Genomic DNA, 16739 nt, shown 5'->3' on the forward strand with positions numbered 1-16739 from the left:
CATTTTATCCCACTATCTATTTTTCCCTCTTTGGATACCAAGATTTACATAGGCATGACAAGGGGCTCCTGCGGGGGAAGAGCATCAGGGTGTTGTTTTAAAGAACAGCATTGTTTCCTCAAAGTTCTTATCACTTTCCAGCACAGACTCTTTGTCCTGTACTGGCCTGAAATAATTAGCACTTTGGCCTTGCATTTGTTACAGAGTGAAATTCAACAGCATGGAACTGATGTTCATACCTTTTTACAATGCCTATATGCTCTTTTGTCTATCTTTATTTCTACTACTTCATAATTATAATTCTATCGTACTTATATAACTTTGAGGGCGACCCAACATTATTCCACAATAAGAGTGCCTTTTTCCAATTGAGCCTAATACACTTTGGAAACAGAATAAGGTAAATGAGCAAAAGGCACTTTTATTATAATTATGTAATAGTGTCATAGGCGCCAAATCCGTGGGTGCTCTGGAGCTGGAGCACCCATGGGGAAAAAATGGTGGGTACTCAGCACCCACTGGCAGCCCCCCTATCAGCTCCCCCCACTCTCCCCAGTGCCTCCTGCCCATCGGCGGGCCCCGCTGATCAGCGCCTCCCCTTCCCTTCCCACATCTCCCGCCTGCCGCAATCAGCTGTTTCACAGCATGCAGGGAGGCTGGGAGGGAGGGGGAAGGAGCGAGGTCGTGCGCGCTCGGGGAAGGGGTGGAACTGGGGGGGAAGGGGTGGAACTGGGCGGGAAGAGCAGGCTGGGGCCTTAGATGGAGTTGCGGGCAGGGCCTGGGGCAGAGCTGGGGGTCAAGCACCCCCTGGCACTTCGGAAAGTCGGCGCCTGTTAATAATGGCCACAGAGGGAGCTATTCCAGAAGAGCTATTGCAGAATAGCTGTTCTGGTCACTATCTCCCCATGTAGACATGCTCTCAGAAACTTAGACTGAAAAACTCTAAAGAGATGAAATTTTGTAAATGATCCATAATAGCAGTAAGTGCTATGGATTTCATGAAGAAATAAACACTGAATTCAGATCTTCAATTCCTTGGAACATATGTCAAAGCTGTATACTTTGACGAAAATTCAAGACATCTATCCAGAATACCTTTTTGTCTTAATTGATAGGATAGAACAAGAAAAGGTGCTTGTGAAGGTAAATAATGAAAGCAAAGTAACATTGATTTCCTCCTCCCTCCTATATTATTATTGATCTATTTTTACCTAATTGGCACTTCCATAAATAAATGGAAAAAACACTAGAATCTTAAGAGAGGTAGGTAACTCTTTGTGATTCAAGTATTTCCGCTCTGTACAGAGAGTCCTTTATCCTGCTTGTTAATGACTCTCTCTCTCTCTCTCTCTCTCTCGCCTCCCTGACAACCTGCAGACCTGTGACCCGTTAACAAACTGGATTTGCTTCTGTTCTCCTCTTCTCTCTCAGGCTTTTTTTCCTTGTAATTTAACTGAATAACAGAACTAAGGCTGACTTAATGTGTGTGTACAAGGGATGAATCCATACATGCTCTGAAAAAAGAGCAAGTTTTCAATAGTGGCCTCATCTGACATGTAGAGTAGTGTGCTTTTTTAAAAAAATGTACAGCTAATTTAGCAAAAAAGTAATACCATAAGAGTTACTGTAACATAACTGCACCAGAGTTCGCGGGAAACAAAAGAAAATTATTTCTGCTGTTCCCCGTTGAATGTGAAAGTTTAATGTGACTTACTTTTAATAAATGACAGTCGTGGAAACACATTAATAACTGTAAAGTCAATGTATTAAATACTTCCGCTATCTAACCGTCCCTAGTTCTTATCCTACAGACACTTTGCATGTGGGTAAATTTACACACGAGGAGTCCCATCACACACATGCATAATGTTTGCAGGATTGGGAATTAAAAATTACATTTAAGGGCTGACCCTTCAAACACTTACTCCTGTGAGTAGTTGCGCTGAAGTATGCCCATGTGCTTCCATGTGAAGTCAGTGGGAGTATCTGCATTTAGTTCAGTGAACTTTAGATCAAGCCCTGCGCATTTATAATATCAGATTTAGTTCCTGTCCTCACCTGTCCTAATTATCACATCCTGGTGTAAATCAGGTGTAACTTTATTGTTGTCAAAGAAGTTACCCTGGTCTAAAATCAATGTAAGAATAAGGTCCATTGACTGTGGAAACAGGGCTCGGTAGAACAGGGTTGGAGAGTGTTAGTTTTTCCATGTTAGTTAAAATAATTTAGTTAGTAAATATAGGAAGCAGACAAACATTTTGATGCTGATTTTTAGTGTGTCCTTAATTCAGCCTCTTTTTTGGAAGGCTGACAAATAATGAGAAACAGCCCCTAGAAACCTGTTATTTTAATAGTCAAGTAAGGATGGCACTTCCTCATTTGTGGGTACAGTAAGACAGATGTTTATATATCCTCCTCTGGGCCCATAAATTAATGATCCCAGTTATTTGCAGGTACCTAATGTGTGTGGGGGCATGTTTTTAAAATCTGGTTATAAATTCTGCCACCAAATAGGCTCATTCAGCTCCCATTGATTTCAAAGGGAGTGTTGTGTGTTGTTCACATTTGGGGATAGAGTTTGGTCCTTGTCATTTGAGCCCTAAACTAGGAAGAGTTATTTTGTGTGTGTGTGTGTGTGTGTGTGACTATTTAAAGTACATGGCTTAACCTCTTTGTTCATATGAACCGCCTAGGTATTCTTTTAGAAGGCATGTTTAAAATAAAGTTACAGATAAGAGACTCTTACCATAATTATATCTCCATCCTAACATAATGCTGTTGTTTATCCCTATCTACTCTTGTAACAAAACAGAAGTACTCTGCTGTCTCTCTCTGCAACATATCTACAGAGGTCCTAAAAGTCATCAATGCCACAGAGGAACTGATAGCAGAATCTACCAGTCCCTGTGATTTCCCAGCAGATACTCATGACAGAGGGAGAGGGGCATTTCCACTAGGTACAGACCCTGTCAGACTCGATGAGCAGCTCACCACCTTGGAAGAAAATGTAAGAGTACGATATCAATGTCAAATATAGCAAATTGCCTTCTTTAGGAGAAAAAAGTGGCATGTGGTATGTTTTGACCTAAGCAATAGCATGTTGAGTTTTCGTATTAATTTTTTGCTTTTTTAAAAAAAACAAACTTGTTGTGAAAGGATCATCAGCTATTTTTTATTTTTATTTTTTTCATTCCATTTGGGAAACATTCATAATAATAGGAGCAAACTGAACATCTGTTGGGTTTTGTAGCTGTTGTAAAATTATCTTACTCGAAAAAAGAAACGTAATCCCTTACGGTCAAGTGGTGGCCTGATGTATACAACCGTGGAGTGGCTTACTGAGAAGCAAAATACCTCTATGTCCCTGCACAACCCCCTTGGACATCAAGTCAGGGTACAAAGGGTGAGCAGGAACCTCTGCAGGCAGGCAAGGAGTAAGAGTAGCCTTGATTCCACCTCCACCCCCAACACACCAGTCTGATCTGATAAGGGCCTGGAGTAAGGGGCAATGGACAGCTGTGGGACCCAGCGCTGCTTCTGTATGTACTGCACCGTTACATAGAGCAGACTGGAAAACCCTAAATTAGTCCTAAAAAAACCCATTTCCTCAGAAGAATCAAATTCCTCTGCCCTTTTGAATGAGCAGGTGCCACCCATCGTCATCCAAGGAAGAATTTACCTATTTGTAAGTCGTCAATAACTAAACGTTCTGGTGCATCCTGAATGGAATAATAGTTCTTTCATGCCTCTCAGTCTTCTCCTGAGTCTTACTTAGCTGATATTTAAACTACTGTATTTTCTCTTCTTTAATGACTTTTAAAGTATAATAGGAATCCCAACTCTCCCATTATAACAATTACAGGAAATAGACACCTGTTTTACTCTGTCTGAAAACCCATAAAGAAAGAAGCTCCTCCCAGTGAGTGAATTCACTTCATCCACATTAGACTGTAAGTTCTTTGGGGCAGGCATTGTCTTTTTTGGTATATGTTTGTACAGCACCGAACACAATGGGATCCCTGTCCAGGGTTGGGACTCGATGTCCTGATAATACAAATAATAAAAATAAATCTGGACCAGAAGTTAAATCTATCACCCACCTTCTGGTCTGGGACCAGGCCACCAGGGCTTTGGTGTTTTACTCCATTCCCCCAATTGCTATTCTTGCCAATGTTCTGCCCATTAGCATCACTTACAAAGGATACTGAACTCACCAGATCCCATGACCCATTCCCCAGACTGGTCTTGCTGCAACTGCTGCCATCTATGGATATGTCTGTACTGTAGCTGGGAGTGAGCTTCGCAGCCTGGGTATACAGATTTGGATTAGCAGGGCCACAATGGTGCGCCAATTCAGCTGTGTGGACATTCCGGCTCGGGCAGATGTTCTGCGACCCCTTAGGTTTCAGAGCCCAAGCTCCAGTGTGAGCCAGAAGGTCCATATTGCTATTATGAGTGCACTAGCTCAAGTTCTACTGGCTCAAGCCCTGCTGTCGCAAGTATGAGGCTTGCTTCCAACCACAGTGCAGACGTGAACATCTCCTCCATGGTGAACCAGGCCCATTGCGCCCCCTGTGCAGCCCAATCCTGGAACTTCGGTGGTGTAAAGAGCCTCATGGTTGCCTTTTGTGAATTTCACCCCTGCCATACTTCTTAGTTTGAACACATTTGAAAGGATACCAGAAAATTAAACTAAACTACAGCATGTGTAACAGAGATGCCAACGTTTCCTGCCAGTGTCCAATTGATTTTATTGTGCATTAATCAGTGTAATGAAGTAGCAAGTTTAGAGCATCAGGCAATGTAGATGTTTTAGTCACTTGAAATATTTAATGATTTAAGCCTTAGTCCTGCACTGGGATCCTCTAGTAGGCTGACCCCTGTGCCTGTGTGAAGCCCTAATGACCGGGAGAATGAGAACAGAGTGAAAACTGAAAGCCAGATTGCCCCAGGTCACAAGAGGCGCCCGAAGACGAGGCCAGTTTAAAAGATTTCCTCCCCGTTCTTTTGCTCCCTACCCACCCACCAAGGAATAAACAGTGACCTCCATCCTTAAATTCCGAGAGGATCCCCCTCCCCCGATCCACATGGGTCTTTGGGATCCATTGGGGCACAGGGCCTTGTGCATTCACATCGGCTGTGGCTTTCCTGCTCTGTGGCAGTACAACTCCAGTCACAATGCCAGAGCTCGCCCACGCTTGCGGCACTCCCCAGAACTTCCCTCTAACAGGGTTCCCCAGCACAGAGTGGCTCCACGGGAGAGGCATACAACCTCAGCCTGATTTAGATTTCCTGCAAAAACCATGCAGGATGCAAGGGGGGATGATGCACATTATCCCCACTCTCAGCCTCAGTCCATCTTCCCCCTCTCCACGTGAAATCCTGGCTCATGGAAATCAGTGTCTAAACTTCCATTGGCTTCAACAGACCAGGTTTTCACACCTCGTGTGTACTTGTGAAGAGCCATTGGCAAATCCAGGACTAGTGCCACGAAGTCAGCTACTCCATCTCCTCAAGTGTAGCTGGGGGCAGATCTGCACACACAGGATTCCCTCTGCACGTGATCTGGGCCTGAGAAGAGACTTCAGGATGTTAACCATCATGAGTAACTCTCCTTAACAATTACTGGGAATTATGTGTATGAATCAAAGGGGAAAATAAAGGGCACACTTTTCTGCTGGATACATGGGAACAACCTCACATGTGCTTCAGTCGGAGCTGCACACCGCTCACTTATAACTGAGTTTGGCTCATGCATTTAAATTTATAGATAAATAATTTAGTGGGAGATTGTCAAAGGCACAAAGAGGAGTTCGCCCCAACTCCGATTGAAAATGAATGGGGTTTGGGTGCCTGTCTACTCTCTGTGACTTTGAAACTCTCCCCGTTAGAGCTGACTGGAAAATCTGCAGTGAAATGAAATTTCAACAAAAGTTGAGGGCGGAGGAGTTAAGAAAACTTTGAAAAATGTTTTCTGTTTTCCAAGTAGTTCTGTTTTCCATAGGCATTTCTCCCTTGTGAAAAATGTAACCTGTTGTACATTGAACTTTGCCATAACATTTAAATGAATCTTTTCTTCAGTTTTCTGAAGGGTTGGCTGATTAAACATTTCCTTTTTCCTCTTTCTCCTCTTGTGAGCGGCATGGCTGTATTTAGCAGAAAAGAAGGCCGATACAGAGTCTCTTTTTAATCTAAAATTACTGTGCCGCAAATGTTGCACCACAAAGAAACTACTTGGAAATGAAAGAACTTTTTAAAAACCCACTAAAGTATGGAAATTCTTGTTTAATGTTCAGAATGTTCATCTTCATCCTTTTTATGTCTTAAGTGCTTCAGCCAAGATGTCAAGGAAGGCCACTTCTTTGCAGCAAACCACCTTAATAAAGGATTTATCCTCCATGCTAAAACTTGTCATTCACTCAGTACAAGACAAAGTGTATTAGCTTATCAGCATTGTCACATATGTGTAAAAAAATACAATAGGGGTTTATACTCTGAAGACCGTCATTTTCAACCTGTGGTCCACAAACCACTGGGGTCCTCAGACTATGTCTAAGGGGTCCGTGACAGTTGTCGTTACCATAGAACAGTGGTTTTCAACCTGTGGTCTGTGGACCCCCGGGGTCCACAGACTATGTCTAAGATTTCCAAAGGGGTCTCCATTTGAAATATTTTAGGAGTTTGCAAATGAAAAAGAAGGTTGAAAACCCACTGCTCTATAGCAACCAATTCAAGATGCCCCATTTATTTTTATTTGGGGGGTTGTAAATTATTTTGATTTAAGGAAAACACAATCTAGTTTACATAGTTAGGAAACGATAACGTCTAATGAAGTGGTTCTCCAGCGCTTTTGGTCCATGATGACCCACAAAAGGGCCCCAAAATTGTATCCCCCCCGACTGTATGAAAGGGTTGTGGGATTTGGAACACAGGCTGGCGCTGTTGCTGCTGGGTTGGGAGAGTGTGAGGGAGTGATGCTGCTGTGAGGAGGAGTGGGGTTTCTGCTGGAGGTTCTTCTCCCTGCATGCACAGTGCTCAGCTGTGGGACCCAGAAACCGGCTGCACCATATTTTTTCACTCCCAGTGTTTTTGTAACACTGTGATCATTCGGGCGTGGTGAAGTACTTGGCAGCATTCTTTAGTTTCCTTCCACTGTGCAGCAGCAGAGGCTGCTGGGATTGTGTGCTGATTATTTAGGGAATGGGTAGAAGATGCAGTACTGTCACGTGGACTGGCAGACATTTAGGCAGAGCACTAAGCGGTAGATGCATGTGTCCTATCAAGAAAACCCAACTGCTTGACAACAGACTTGGTTCTCTGAGTAAGATGAAAGAGGGTAAATAGACCACTATGTACTGTGGATGATCGCTCTGAATAGTTGGCTAGGAAATAAACTGTCTATTAGTGATTTCTCCCTAGCTGAGATTGCTGTGCAGGGGAGATTCTTTTAAAAATTAGTTCTGACAGAATTGTAGTGATACATTCATTTATCCCAAACATTTTATAACTAAGGACAAATTATCCATGCCTTTATCTCCCCACAGTCAGACTGCTAATTCATTGTACATGGGGGTGCCCCTGAGACTCATTCAAAAACTAAAGCTAGTGCAAAATGTGGCAACCTGCTTAGCAAGTGGTGTGTTTCGATGGGAACACATGACACCAGTGTCCTAGATTGGCACTGGCTGCCTCTTGGTCTCCAGGTGTAATGCAAGGTATTAGATTTAAGATAAAAAGCTTAACATAAATTGGGACTGGCCCGCTTGAGAATCTTCCCCTCTCCTTGCCACTGCTTTAGTCAAAAAGGACACTTGACCCGGGACTCCCCATGTTACAGAAGAGAGGGAGCTGCTAGCAGAATGTTCTCTAAAGGGGCCCCTTAACTATGGAATTTGCCCTTCCCACTTTGTACCCAAATAGCTTAATTGGTTGACCCTCAAGACACACTGCAAAACCCATCTATTTGCAAAGGCTTGTGGAGGGGGATGAAGATATGAATTTTGCATGGTGTAGGATCGGTTTGATTAATTATCAAGATAATTTATTTTACTGGGTCTAAGTGCTAATATTCTGCTGAGTTGATTATTCCTATGTGGAATTTTAATTGTCAGACTGCCTTGACTTTGTGTAGAGGCATTTTTATTTCAAATTTAAATATATAGATAATGTTATTTCATAGTAGGGCTGGTTGGAAGTTCTCCATCTAAACTGCTTTTGACAGAAAATTGGGGTTTTGATTAAACAAAACTTTTTACTAAATTGTCAATCTGTGCTAAAATTTCAACTTTTAATCAAAAAACTGAACACCCGAAAACCATAATGTTTTCAGTTTTTGGCTGAAAATATTTCTATTTCAAAACACCACTGTAGTGCCTCATGGGAGTTGTAGTTTGGCTGCCTCCTGCCCCCATTCTCCTCCAGGGGCCAGATTCCCCAGCCAGACTACATCTCCCATGATCCACCACAGCCAGGACTTCTAAGGTGCCCCATGGTGGCTTGGTAAATGGGGAAACTGTGTTGCATAATTGGAGATGCAGGCTGGCTACGTAGCCTTGCACATAGAGAAAAATGGGGTCATCAGGTATCCAAATATACAACTCCCAGGAGGCACCATGGAGGCGTTTCCAATTCAAAATTTTCATTTTCAGTCTAACGTTTTCGATTTTTGATTTGTCACTGAAAAGTTGAAATTTTAAATTGAAAAAATAAATTTCCAACCAGATCTATTTCATAGCAACGGTGGTGCGGGCAGAGATTTTGGGGCTCTTGAGATTTGGGGCTTTCATCATCTGCTGCCAATAGCCTGTGGCCTCTTTGAGTTACATCATGAATAAAAACCAAAGTGACTTGCTCCGTGCCATGATCTGGATCCTTAGGTGTACCTGACAGCCGGCACTGTGTACGGCTTAGAGGGCCAGCTGAATGAATTAGAGGCTGCAGCACGCAAAATCAACAGTGTTACAGCGGAATCGGAACTAGCTGAGCTGGAGGATCAGGTAGCCACAGCAGCAGCACAAGTTCATCATGCAGAGCTTCAGGTGAGGAACTTCACTGCCTTCCGATGTCGAGGGGCAATACAGTACTGTACTGTCGTGCTTAGCCCTTATCTATTAATATTTCACCGATCCACCCTCATCACCCACTGTCACACAGATTCTGCCTGTACCCACATGGATTTATTAGCTGGACTTCACTTTTAATAATCCAAAAATATACATCCATATAACAGCAGCTGAGCGGGGGGGGGAGGGGCGGTGTTGCTTGGGCCATATTTCATCACAAATAGATACGCAGGAGGAATCCCCTTCTTTTGGACCAGCTATGTTGGCTCTAATCCTGCTGTTACTGAAGTTGGTTGGCAAAACACCCATTAACGTCAAGAGGTGCTGATTCATGCCCAAGTTCCATTGGCAGCCTGCTGTACATCTTCCGATTCAGCAAAGATGCTGGACTCTGTGCAGTAAGCTAAATCGGGTGGTGGTCATAGACCAGAATGAGAGAACTGCCGCCACATGCCCATGCTGATTTTACCATCTCTGTTCCGAACAAACTTCTGACCTGTGCCAGTATATACTGGGTGGCACATTCTGCGGTCTTTACTCAATTTTTTTTTTACAGGCAAGCTTACATTGATGTCATTCAGCAGCAGCTGCCTGTGTAAGGACTAAGACCTCAGGATTTGTCCTAACTACTTGAGTAGCTTTAAAACGAAGGATGGTGTTTTCTTTGTATTGGCTCAAATCATTAGTTTATGGTAAAATGTAAATGGGAAAAAAGACTGCCATACCAGATGTCTAAGGAAAATAAGTTTGTACTTAAAACAGTTAAAAAGCAATCGATCCTAGTGAAAATATCTTCCCCGCAGTATTGGCAACTCAGATTCTCATCTATCATCAGTGTGCCCCTGCACATGTTATCTGTCTGGCTGTTTTCTCGTTTCTCTATCAGTTCTGTCACTTTTGCGTAATTTGTTTCCTCTGTCTCCAATTCAGCCTGCTTTCTCCCCAAAGGCTTACTTACTTAGCTGTTTGCTTGCTTGCTTTGTTTAATAACATGTCTTTGCTGAGGTATTTAAAGTATAAATTACAGAACGTTTAAGGTAGAAGATTTCGGTGTTACAAAGAAACCATTGTTCTGTGCTCAAAGAAATGAGAACCAATGTGAAATAGCAAATGCATAATAAAATATAGTGCTTTAAGCATAACTTTTTAAAACACAACTTGAATGAAGTTAGAATTACACAGCTGTGAGTCATTGGGTACTGGATATTTTTCAAATGTAGCAAAGTGTCCATAGTCGTAGAGAATGTGAGTACAGTGCCACGAGATCATTCGTTTACTCCATGTAATGAGGAATCATCTTTCCTAATATGTGAATGTTCCCTTTGGCACTCAGGACTAAAGAACACAGCAGTCCAAAATGTCTCAATTAGATTGTCTTTCAGAGTTACAGAAGAAATCAATTGTCTCTTTCTTTATATTTCTGATTGATGACGATGTGAGCATGAGTTCCTTTTGCCGTTAACTAGTGGTGTTTACAGTAATTTTGAAACTTCTCCCTCCCCTCGTTTCTTTTTAATTTATTGTTTTGCTTTAAGATTTCAGATATCGAGAGCAGAATTTCAGCTCTCAGTGTTGCAGGCTTGAACGTGGCTCCATGTGTTCACCTGACAAGAAAAAGGGATCAAAAGCAAATGAACCAGGTGCCACAACATTATGCAGTTTTGCATGGGGGAAGACCCTGCTTTTCTCTGTATTAAAGCTTAGTAAAACCTGTGTGTTTTTCACAGATGCAAACAATAGACACATCAAGACAGCAGAGGAGAAAGCTTCCAGCTCCACCGGTAAAAGGTGCACCAAAAAATTCATTCAACTCATTTTATTTATTATGTTCTCTTTCTGCCCTAAAGAGGGCAGCTAAGGGGAATTAAATTACCAAGTGAATACAGTGAGAATAAACGGTACCCGAGAGCTATATGTACATAAAATCAAATACTGATTTGGCCCTTTGGAAGGTGCTTTGATTTAATTTGCTGCTATACGTCAATAGGGACAAGAGCAGAAGATTGGCTAAGGCAAATAAGAAATGATGGCTGTGTGACCTAAAAAGATTCCCAAAAAAGGGTATTTTGGAGTGAGTGAAGGTTAGAATCAGCAGTCAGAGCAATCACAGCGTGCTAATTAGCAGAGATGGTGCTAGCCCATGGGGGGCCCCCCACATAACATGCAATAACAAGCGGGGGGGTAGGGGGGACTTGAGCTGCTCGGGCCCTAAACAATTGCTTAGTCTGCTTATGCCAAGCACCAGCTCTGCTAGTTAGCAATGGACAATTGTAGTTCAAAGCATTATTCTGGGATTAAGTGGAGCACGTGTCTGGAAGGCACCCGTGCCATAGACAACAGATCCCATTTCTTGTCTTAAAAGTATTTCTAGTTTCTGGAGAGTCAATGCACTTGATTAGAGTTTACTATGTACACATGGAAAAGCTTAATTAAGGCCTGAATCCAGCAAAGCACTATTTAATAAAACATTTAAATGTGAGCTTAATTTAAGCACCTTTTTAAGTGCCTTGCAGAATCCAGGCTGGAGGCCGTAAAAAGTTTTAGGGACAGGGTGAAGCTACCCAGCTAACATGCCTGTCTCATTGATTTACCTCCATCCCAGTGTCGCGCCACAAAATCATCTTAAGAAATGTATCTCTTGAATTCATCTATAACTTTTGGCTTAGTGACATTATCTGGTGATTTAGTGTATGCCTATGAACATTTTCATGAGATAGATCCTGTTTACTCCGAGTTTCCTAATTTTTCAGTGTGTGCCTTCCAATTTTTGTAACTCTTCAGTGGTATGAAAATACCTATCTCAGACAACTTCTGGACCCGATTCACCACTGCTTTACTCTAATCTTATGCCAGTGTAACTCCATTGATGGAGGTGAAGTCACTTGGTAGTGAACCAGGCTTTCTCATAATTTCAAAAACCTCTCTTACAATATCACAGTCTTCCCGTTTCCATTTAAAGTAAACCTAACTTTCCTCAAAATTTAGGTTTAAGTCTCTAAAGAGCTAGAAGATTTGCTTTTTCAAGTCTGTTGTTTGGTTCAAGTTGTCACGTAAAGGATGTTCCCATTTTTTCCCTCCCAGGTGAAAATATTGATGCTTCTCCAGTTACTACTGTTAGAACATTTAACAGAAACTTTATGCTCCAAGGATCTCTAACACAAAGAACTAAAGAGAGAAAAAGCACTGCCAAGGACTTGATGGTAACATCTGAGAACAAACCTTGTTAAAACTGTTAAAAGCAGGAAATATGGAGAGAGGGATTATTCATTTAAGGCTAGATTGTCCCTAGTCCTTACTCACTGCATATGAGACTAAGGCTCCTTTCACTCCCTTGCCCAGCCAAAAGAGCTATTCAGATTGCACTTTTGGACACGGTGGCTGGGGAAGAGAGGAGGAGAAGAGAAGGAGCTGCTCATATGATACTCCCCAGTAAGAGCAAATGGGCAAGGAGAGGCCTTAGCTCCACCCTCCCTCTTGCCAGTTATAGTAGCTGGCCAAGAATCTGGGGGGGCGGAATAGGCTGGACCCAAGGAAGCTGGGAGTGGTCAGGGAACTGTGCCTCTTTGAGGAGCTCCTCCTAGTTCTTAGGCCTTGTCTACACAAGGGGTGGAGATCGAGCTAAGTTACGCATCTTCAGCTATGTGAATAACTTAGCTAAAGTTCATGTACTTAGATCTACCCAATGGACCTACGCAATGTTGATGGGAGCCGCTCTCCCATTGACTCCCCTTCTTCTTATTATTCAGGTGGAGTATAGGAGTAGACTGGACAGCGATCAGCGGTCGATTTGGCAGGTCTAGAGAAGACCCGCTAAATCGACCACCGATGCATTGATCGCCATGTGTGGAACCCCCGGTAAGTGTAGACAAGCCCTAGTCTAGTCTGTACCTACATTGATGTGCATAGACATGCTCCTACTGCAAGTTCTCTGGGTGTGTTTATAGAATTACAAATATAAACCATTTAAAAGAAAATCCTGTCAGAACAGGCAGAATTAATAGACATTCGCTCCACAGCACAAACTTGGGGGGCAGACCCTGATAGCAACAATGCCACAATATAATACAGTAGAAGACACTCTCCTCATATCTCACCTGCTTATGGGGAAATGCTCAGCATAGGGATTTAGTGGGAGTTAAGTAGTACATAGGTCATGTACTGGCTCTCTACTTAGGGGTGAATTTCATCCCTGTGTGAACAAATGGGCCATGCACTTTACCCAGAAGATCAGTATTCTCATGTTCTAGCAGGCCAATGGGGGAACAGGATCAAAAGCTAAAAAAACCTTGCCCCCAGACACCCAAATTGAGATCATGGCCCCATTGAAGTCAATGAGAGTTTTGCTGTTACCTTTAGTGGGGCCGGGATTTCACCCGCAGAGTTCAAATCTAAGGACTGTCAACAGAAGCAGCTCAGCTCATCTCAACAATCAGGAGGGGACTTAAATGGTCTACAAGTCTTTGTGCTGCTTGGGGTGTATTTCACCTGGTAATAAAACACTGATGGTCCCCTTTCATTTAAAAAGCCTTATCAGCATTGTACTCTTGACATTTTTTGTCATTATGAAATATTTTGCTAATGTTTTCCTTTTCTCTCCATTCTAGGAACCAACTATAGGATCTGCTGTAATGTACTAGACTTACAAAACTACTGCCAATAACACACTGCCTAAGGCTGTACACTATAGTGCCTTTATTTAACAGCCATTGTATATGTCCAATAGAAACCGGACCCTCGAGAACCCACCATGCCTCAGTAATAGGGCTTTGTTTGGATACCTCACTGAGAAAGCTGTCCAGCATTGCGGTCTGCTAATGGAAACTCTGCCTTAAAGTTCTCATGAGACTCCAGAAAGGATACTGAGTTTCATAAGCAAGGCTCCATGTTTTAAGATGCACTCCCCCCCCCACACCCCCATTGATTGTACTAAAGTATATTGTCTTTAAAATACAATATGTTTTTGCATACTTAATTCAACGATAACTGTTGGTCAATATTTCATGTGAAGAGAAAGATAAAAAACAAACCTGTGATCCATATTTGCTGGCACGTTTGACGCTGAGTTCAGTGTTTGTAGATCAGTCCCAATGGCATTTTCTAAAAGATCCTCTGTATGCTGATAGAGCAACTTTGGCTGACTTATTATTCTGTCTCCAGACGTGGGCTGTGTGGATGCTAAAGGAGCAGTTGACATTTGCGATAGGCTGGCACGTTCCACCGTAGCATACTGTGGTGGGGGACACGCATGTATCATGTCTACAAAAAGACCCATTCTGAGTCATTATTTTGGCATCTGAGGCATCTGACAAACATTGCAAAAATCAACACCTTGCTCCTCTATGCTTAGAAGCATATTCCATTTTAGGCAGTGTCCTAAATATTTGTTGCACACAGCAGGTGCATCTCTGAATGAAGCCCTATCAAATGTTTTAAGATTACAAAATTAGAATAAAACAATGCTATGTGTTAGATATTGTTCAAAGAAAGTGCTTCCTGAAACATATTTTTCAACATTAAGGGCTAGTTATAAAAGGCCCTTATACAGGTGCTAAGAGGGGGAATAGCACACGAGGGGCATCTCCCTTCCCCTCCCTTTCATGATGCATGGAAGGGCCTTTCAGAATTGCAGTCCCTTTGCTCTGAGGAGTGCTGGGACTGCTTTCCCCTGTAACCAAAAGGAAGCAGAGAGGAGATGGGGCCATGGCCCTTCCCCCCTTCCCTGCCGACCCACAGAGCAGGATCAGTGCACAGAGGGTGCTGAGCTGTGCACCATACAGGAGCGTAGCTGCAGACAAGCTCTCCCTGCGTCCCAAAGAGCTTCGGGACGCAGAATGCCTCCTGAAGCTCCACCAGGGGTAGCACCTCTTTGTATGGCCACCAGTGCTGGTCATTACTTAATGGGCAGTATAGAACCCTAAGGAGCGATTGGTCTATTTAACCACAGATGTTGAGAAATAAATTTTAAAATGTGCAGTAATTTAAAAGTTGGGGACATTAAACAGCTTCTGATGGATTCAAGAAATGATGGCCAAAATTTTCAGATTTGGGTGCTTTAACTTAGGCACCTTGATCTGCATTTAGGCTAGCTAGAGAAGAGCAGCCTGGCTGTCAGAAATGCTGAGGATTCACAGCTCCCATCGTCCACCTCAGTAACGGTGGGTGCCCAGCACTACTGAAAATTGGGCACACATTGGAGGTAGCCATTTTGGTAGTTTGGGCCTGTATAGCGAAGAGATGGAATCGTTTTGGTTTAGCAAGATCTGGTCAGTAGGCTTGGATTCTGCATGACTAAAACTAAGGAGCAGTTCAGATCCAGCTTCCATTTTGTCCAAGCCCACCCAGACCCGGTCAGAGTAGCCAGATAAATGGTTCCAGTGTGAACTTCCCTCCTAATTTGAAGTCTCCTTACCAGTGCAATTGGATCATCCAATTATTTGAAAAGAATTTGGTCCAATTTTGAAGTATAGGGCCATATCCCCTACTGGTAGAAATCCCCATAGTTCCACGGATATCAGTGGAACTATGGTGATTTACACCAGTTGAAGATCTAGCCCAGGATGGTCATTCTGGGCTAAATTATGCGTTGTGTTATTCTCATGCAATCCTCATTGCCTTCAATTTGTTCAAGTATGAGGACAGAACTTGGTCCAGTGTGTTTAAAAATAGTGTGTGTGTCCACACACCATCTAGTGAAGGAGATTAAACAGAGTAGGATGCCTAATACATTTGTCAATCTCCATCTAGTAGACTGTTCTCCTGTGTGTGTATAATACATTCCCAAATATTTGTTTATGCAGGTATGCGTGTCATGAAACGTCACTAATAGTGGTTGGTTTACATATTTGTCTAATAATACGCTAATACTGTGTATGTAATATCAATTCAGAAATGACTAATTTTACTAGATTAATGGCTTTTGTTCTGTTAGTGTGATTTAAAAAACAGACTTTGGAGTAGGATGTTTTCCATAAGAGGCATGAAAAGCAACTACTGTTGTTACAATGTTAAGTCTTCTTTGACAAAAATGTGTATTGTGTAGGTATTGCAAAACAAAAAACAAAACAAACCCTGCCCCGCCCCGCTACATGGTATTTGCATTTTTACAGATTTACTTGTGCCAAATATGTGCAAAAATTTAATTTACTATTTGAAAAAAATCATAAAAAACATGTTATAGCACACAAAGAATTATTTTGTCATCAAGTGATTTCAATCTTTAGTGTTAATATTTATATTTAGATTAATTTTTATAAATGAAAATATTTTAATGGTTAAAAAAATTAAGACTATATAATGATCTATTTGATTAAGTCTGAGTGAAAGTAAAGCTTGCCTTGTTGTTGTTATCTGCGTATTCACCAGGAATTATTGTTAAGAGAAATTATAAGAGTAAAAGCAATTTATGAAAAAGAATGCCTTTGCAGGGACCTGATTCATAAAGAAAAAGAAAATAAATCTCCTGTTGTTTGGATTTCTGGGCACTTTACTCAGAAAAGGTGCAGACTGAACTGCCACACGTTTGAGTAGTGTGGTAGGTGCTCCACCCTGGCAGTATAGGAACCTGCTGTACATAAATGGCCTCTTCTCCACTGGGTCTTTCACAGCTATGCAGCTCAAAAAAGGACTGCGGTATTCCAGTGTGTGAAATGCACTAATTTAGCCAGGGAGGGATCGAGG

General features: G+C 42.3%; 1 protein-coding gene across 13 annotated transcripts in view; it reads left to right on the forward strand.

Moving 5' to 3' along the window:
* The window catches only part of MYRIP (myosin VIIA and Rab interacting protein), a 359689-nt gene extending 343156 nt beyond the window's left edge, over positions 1-16533 (forward strand). For 7 of the 13 annotated variants that reach the window (XR_012667170.1, XR_007355038.2, XR_007355036.2 and 4 more), the window contains 7 exons: positions 2813-3007; positions 8877-9038; positions 10598-10702; positions 10790-10850; positions 12144-12262; positions 12809-12917; positions 13667-16533. Coding sequence is in view for 4 of the 13 variants with exons in the window: in XM_048838874.2 (XP_048694831.1) it covers positions 2813-3007; positions 8877-9038; positions 10598-10702; positions 10790-10850; positions 12144-12262; positions 13667-13699 (675 nt within the window). In the remaining 9 variants the exon portion in view is untranslated. The remainder of the gene's footprint in view (positions 1-2812; positions 3008-8876; positions 9039-10597; positions 10703-10789; positions 10851-12143; positions 12263-12808; positions 12918-13666) is intronic. The other 6 variants (XM_048838874.2, XM_048838875.2, XR_007355039.2 and 3 more) reach the window with 5 other exon arrangements.
* The last annotated feature ends 206 nt before the right edge of the window (positions 16534-16739 follow it).

The sequence above is a fragment of the Caretta caretta genome, chromosome 2, assembly GCF_965140235.1.
Source record: "Caretta caretta isolate rCarCar2 chromosome 2, rCarCar1.hap1, whole genome shotgun sequence".
NCBI classification, from domain to species: Eukaryota; Metazoa; Chordata; order Testudines; family Cheloniidae; genus Caretta; species Caretta caretta.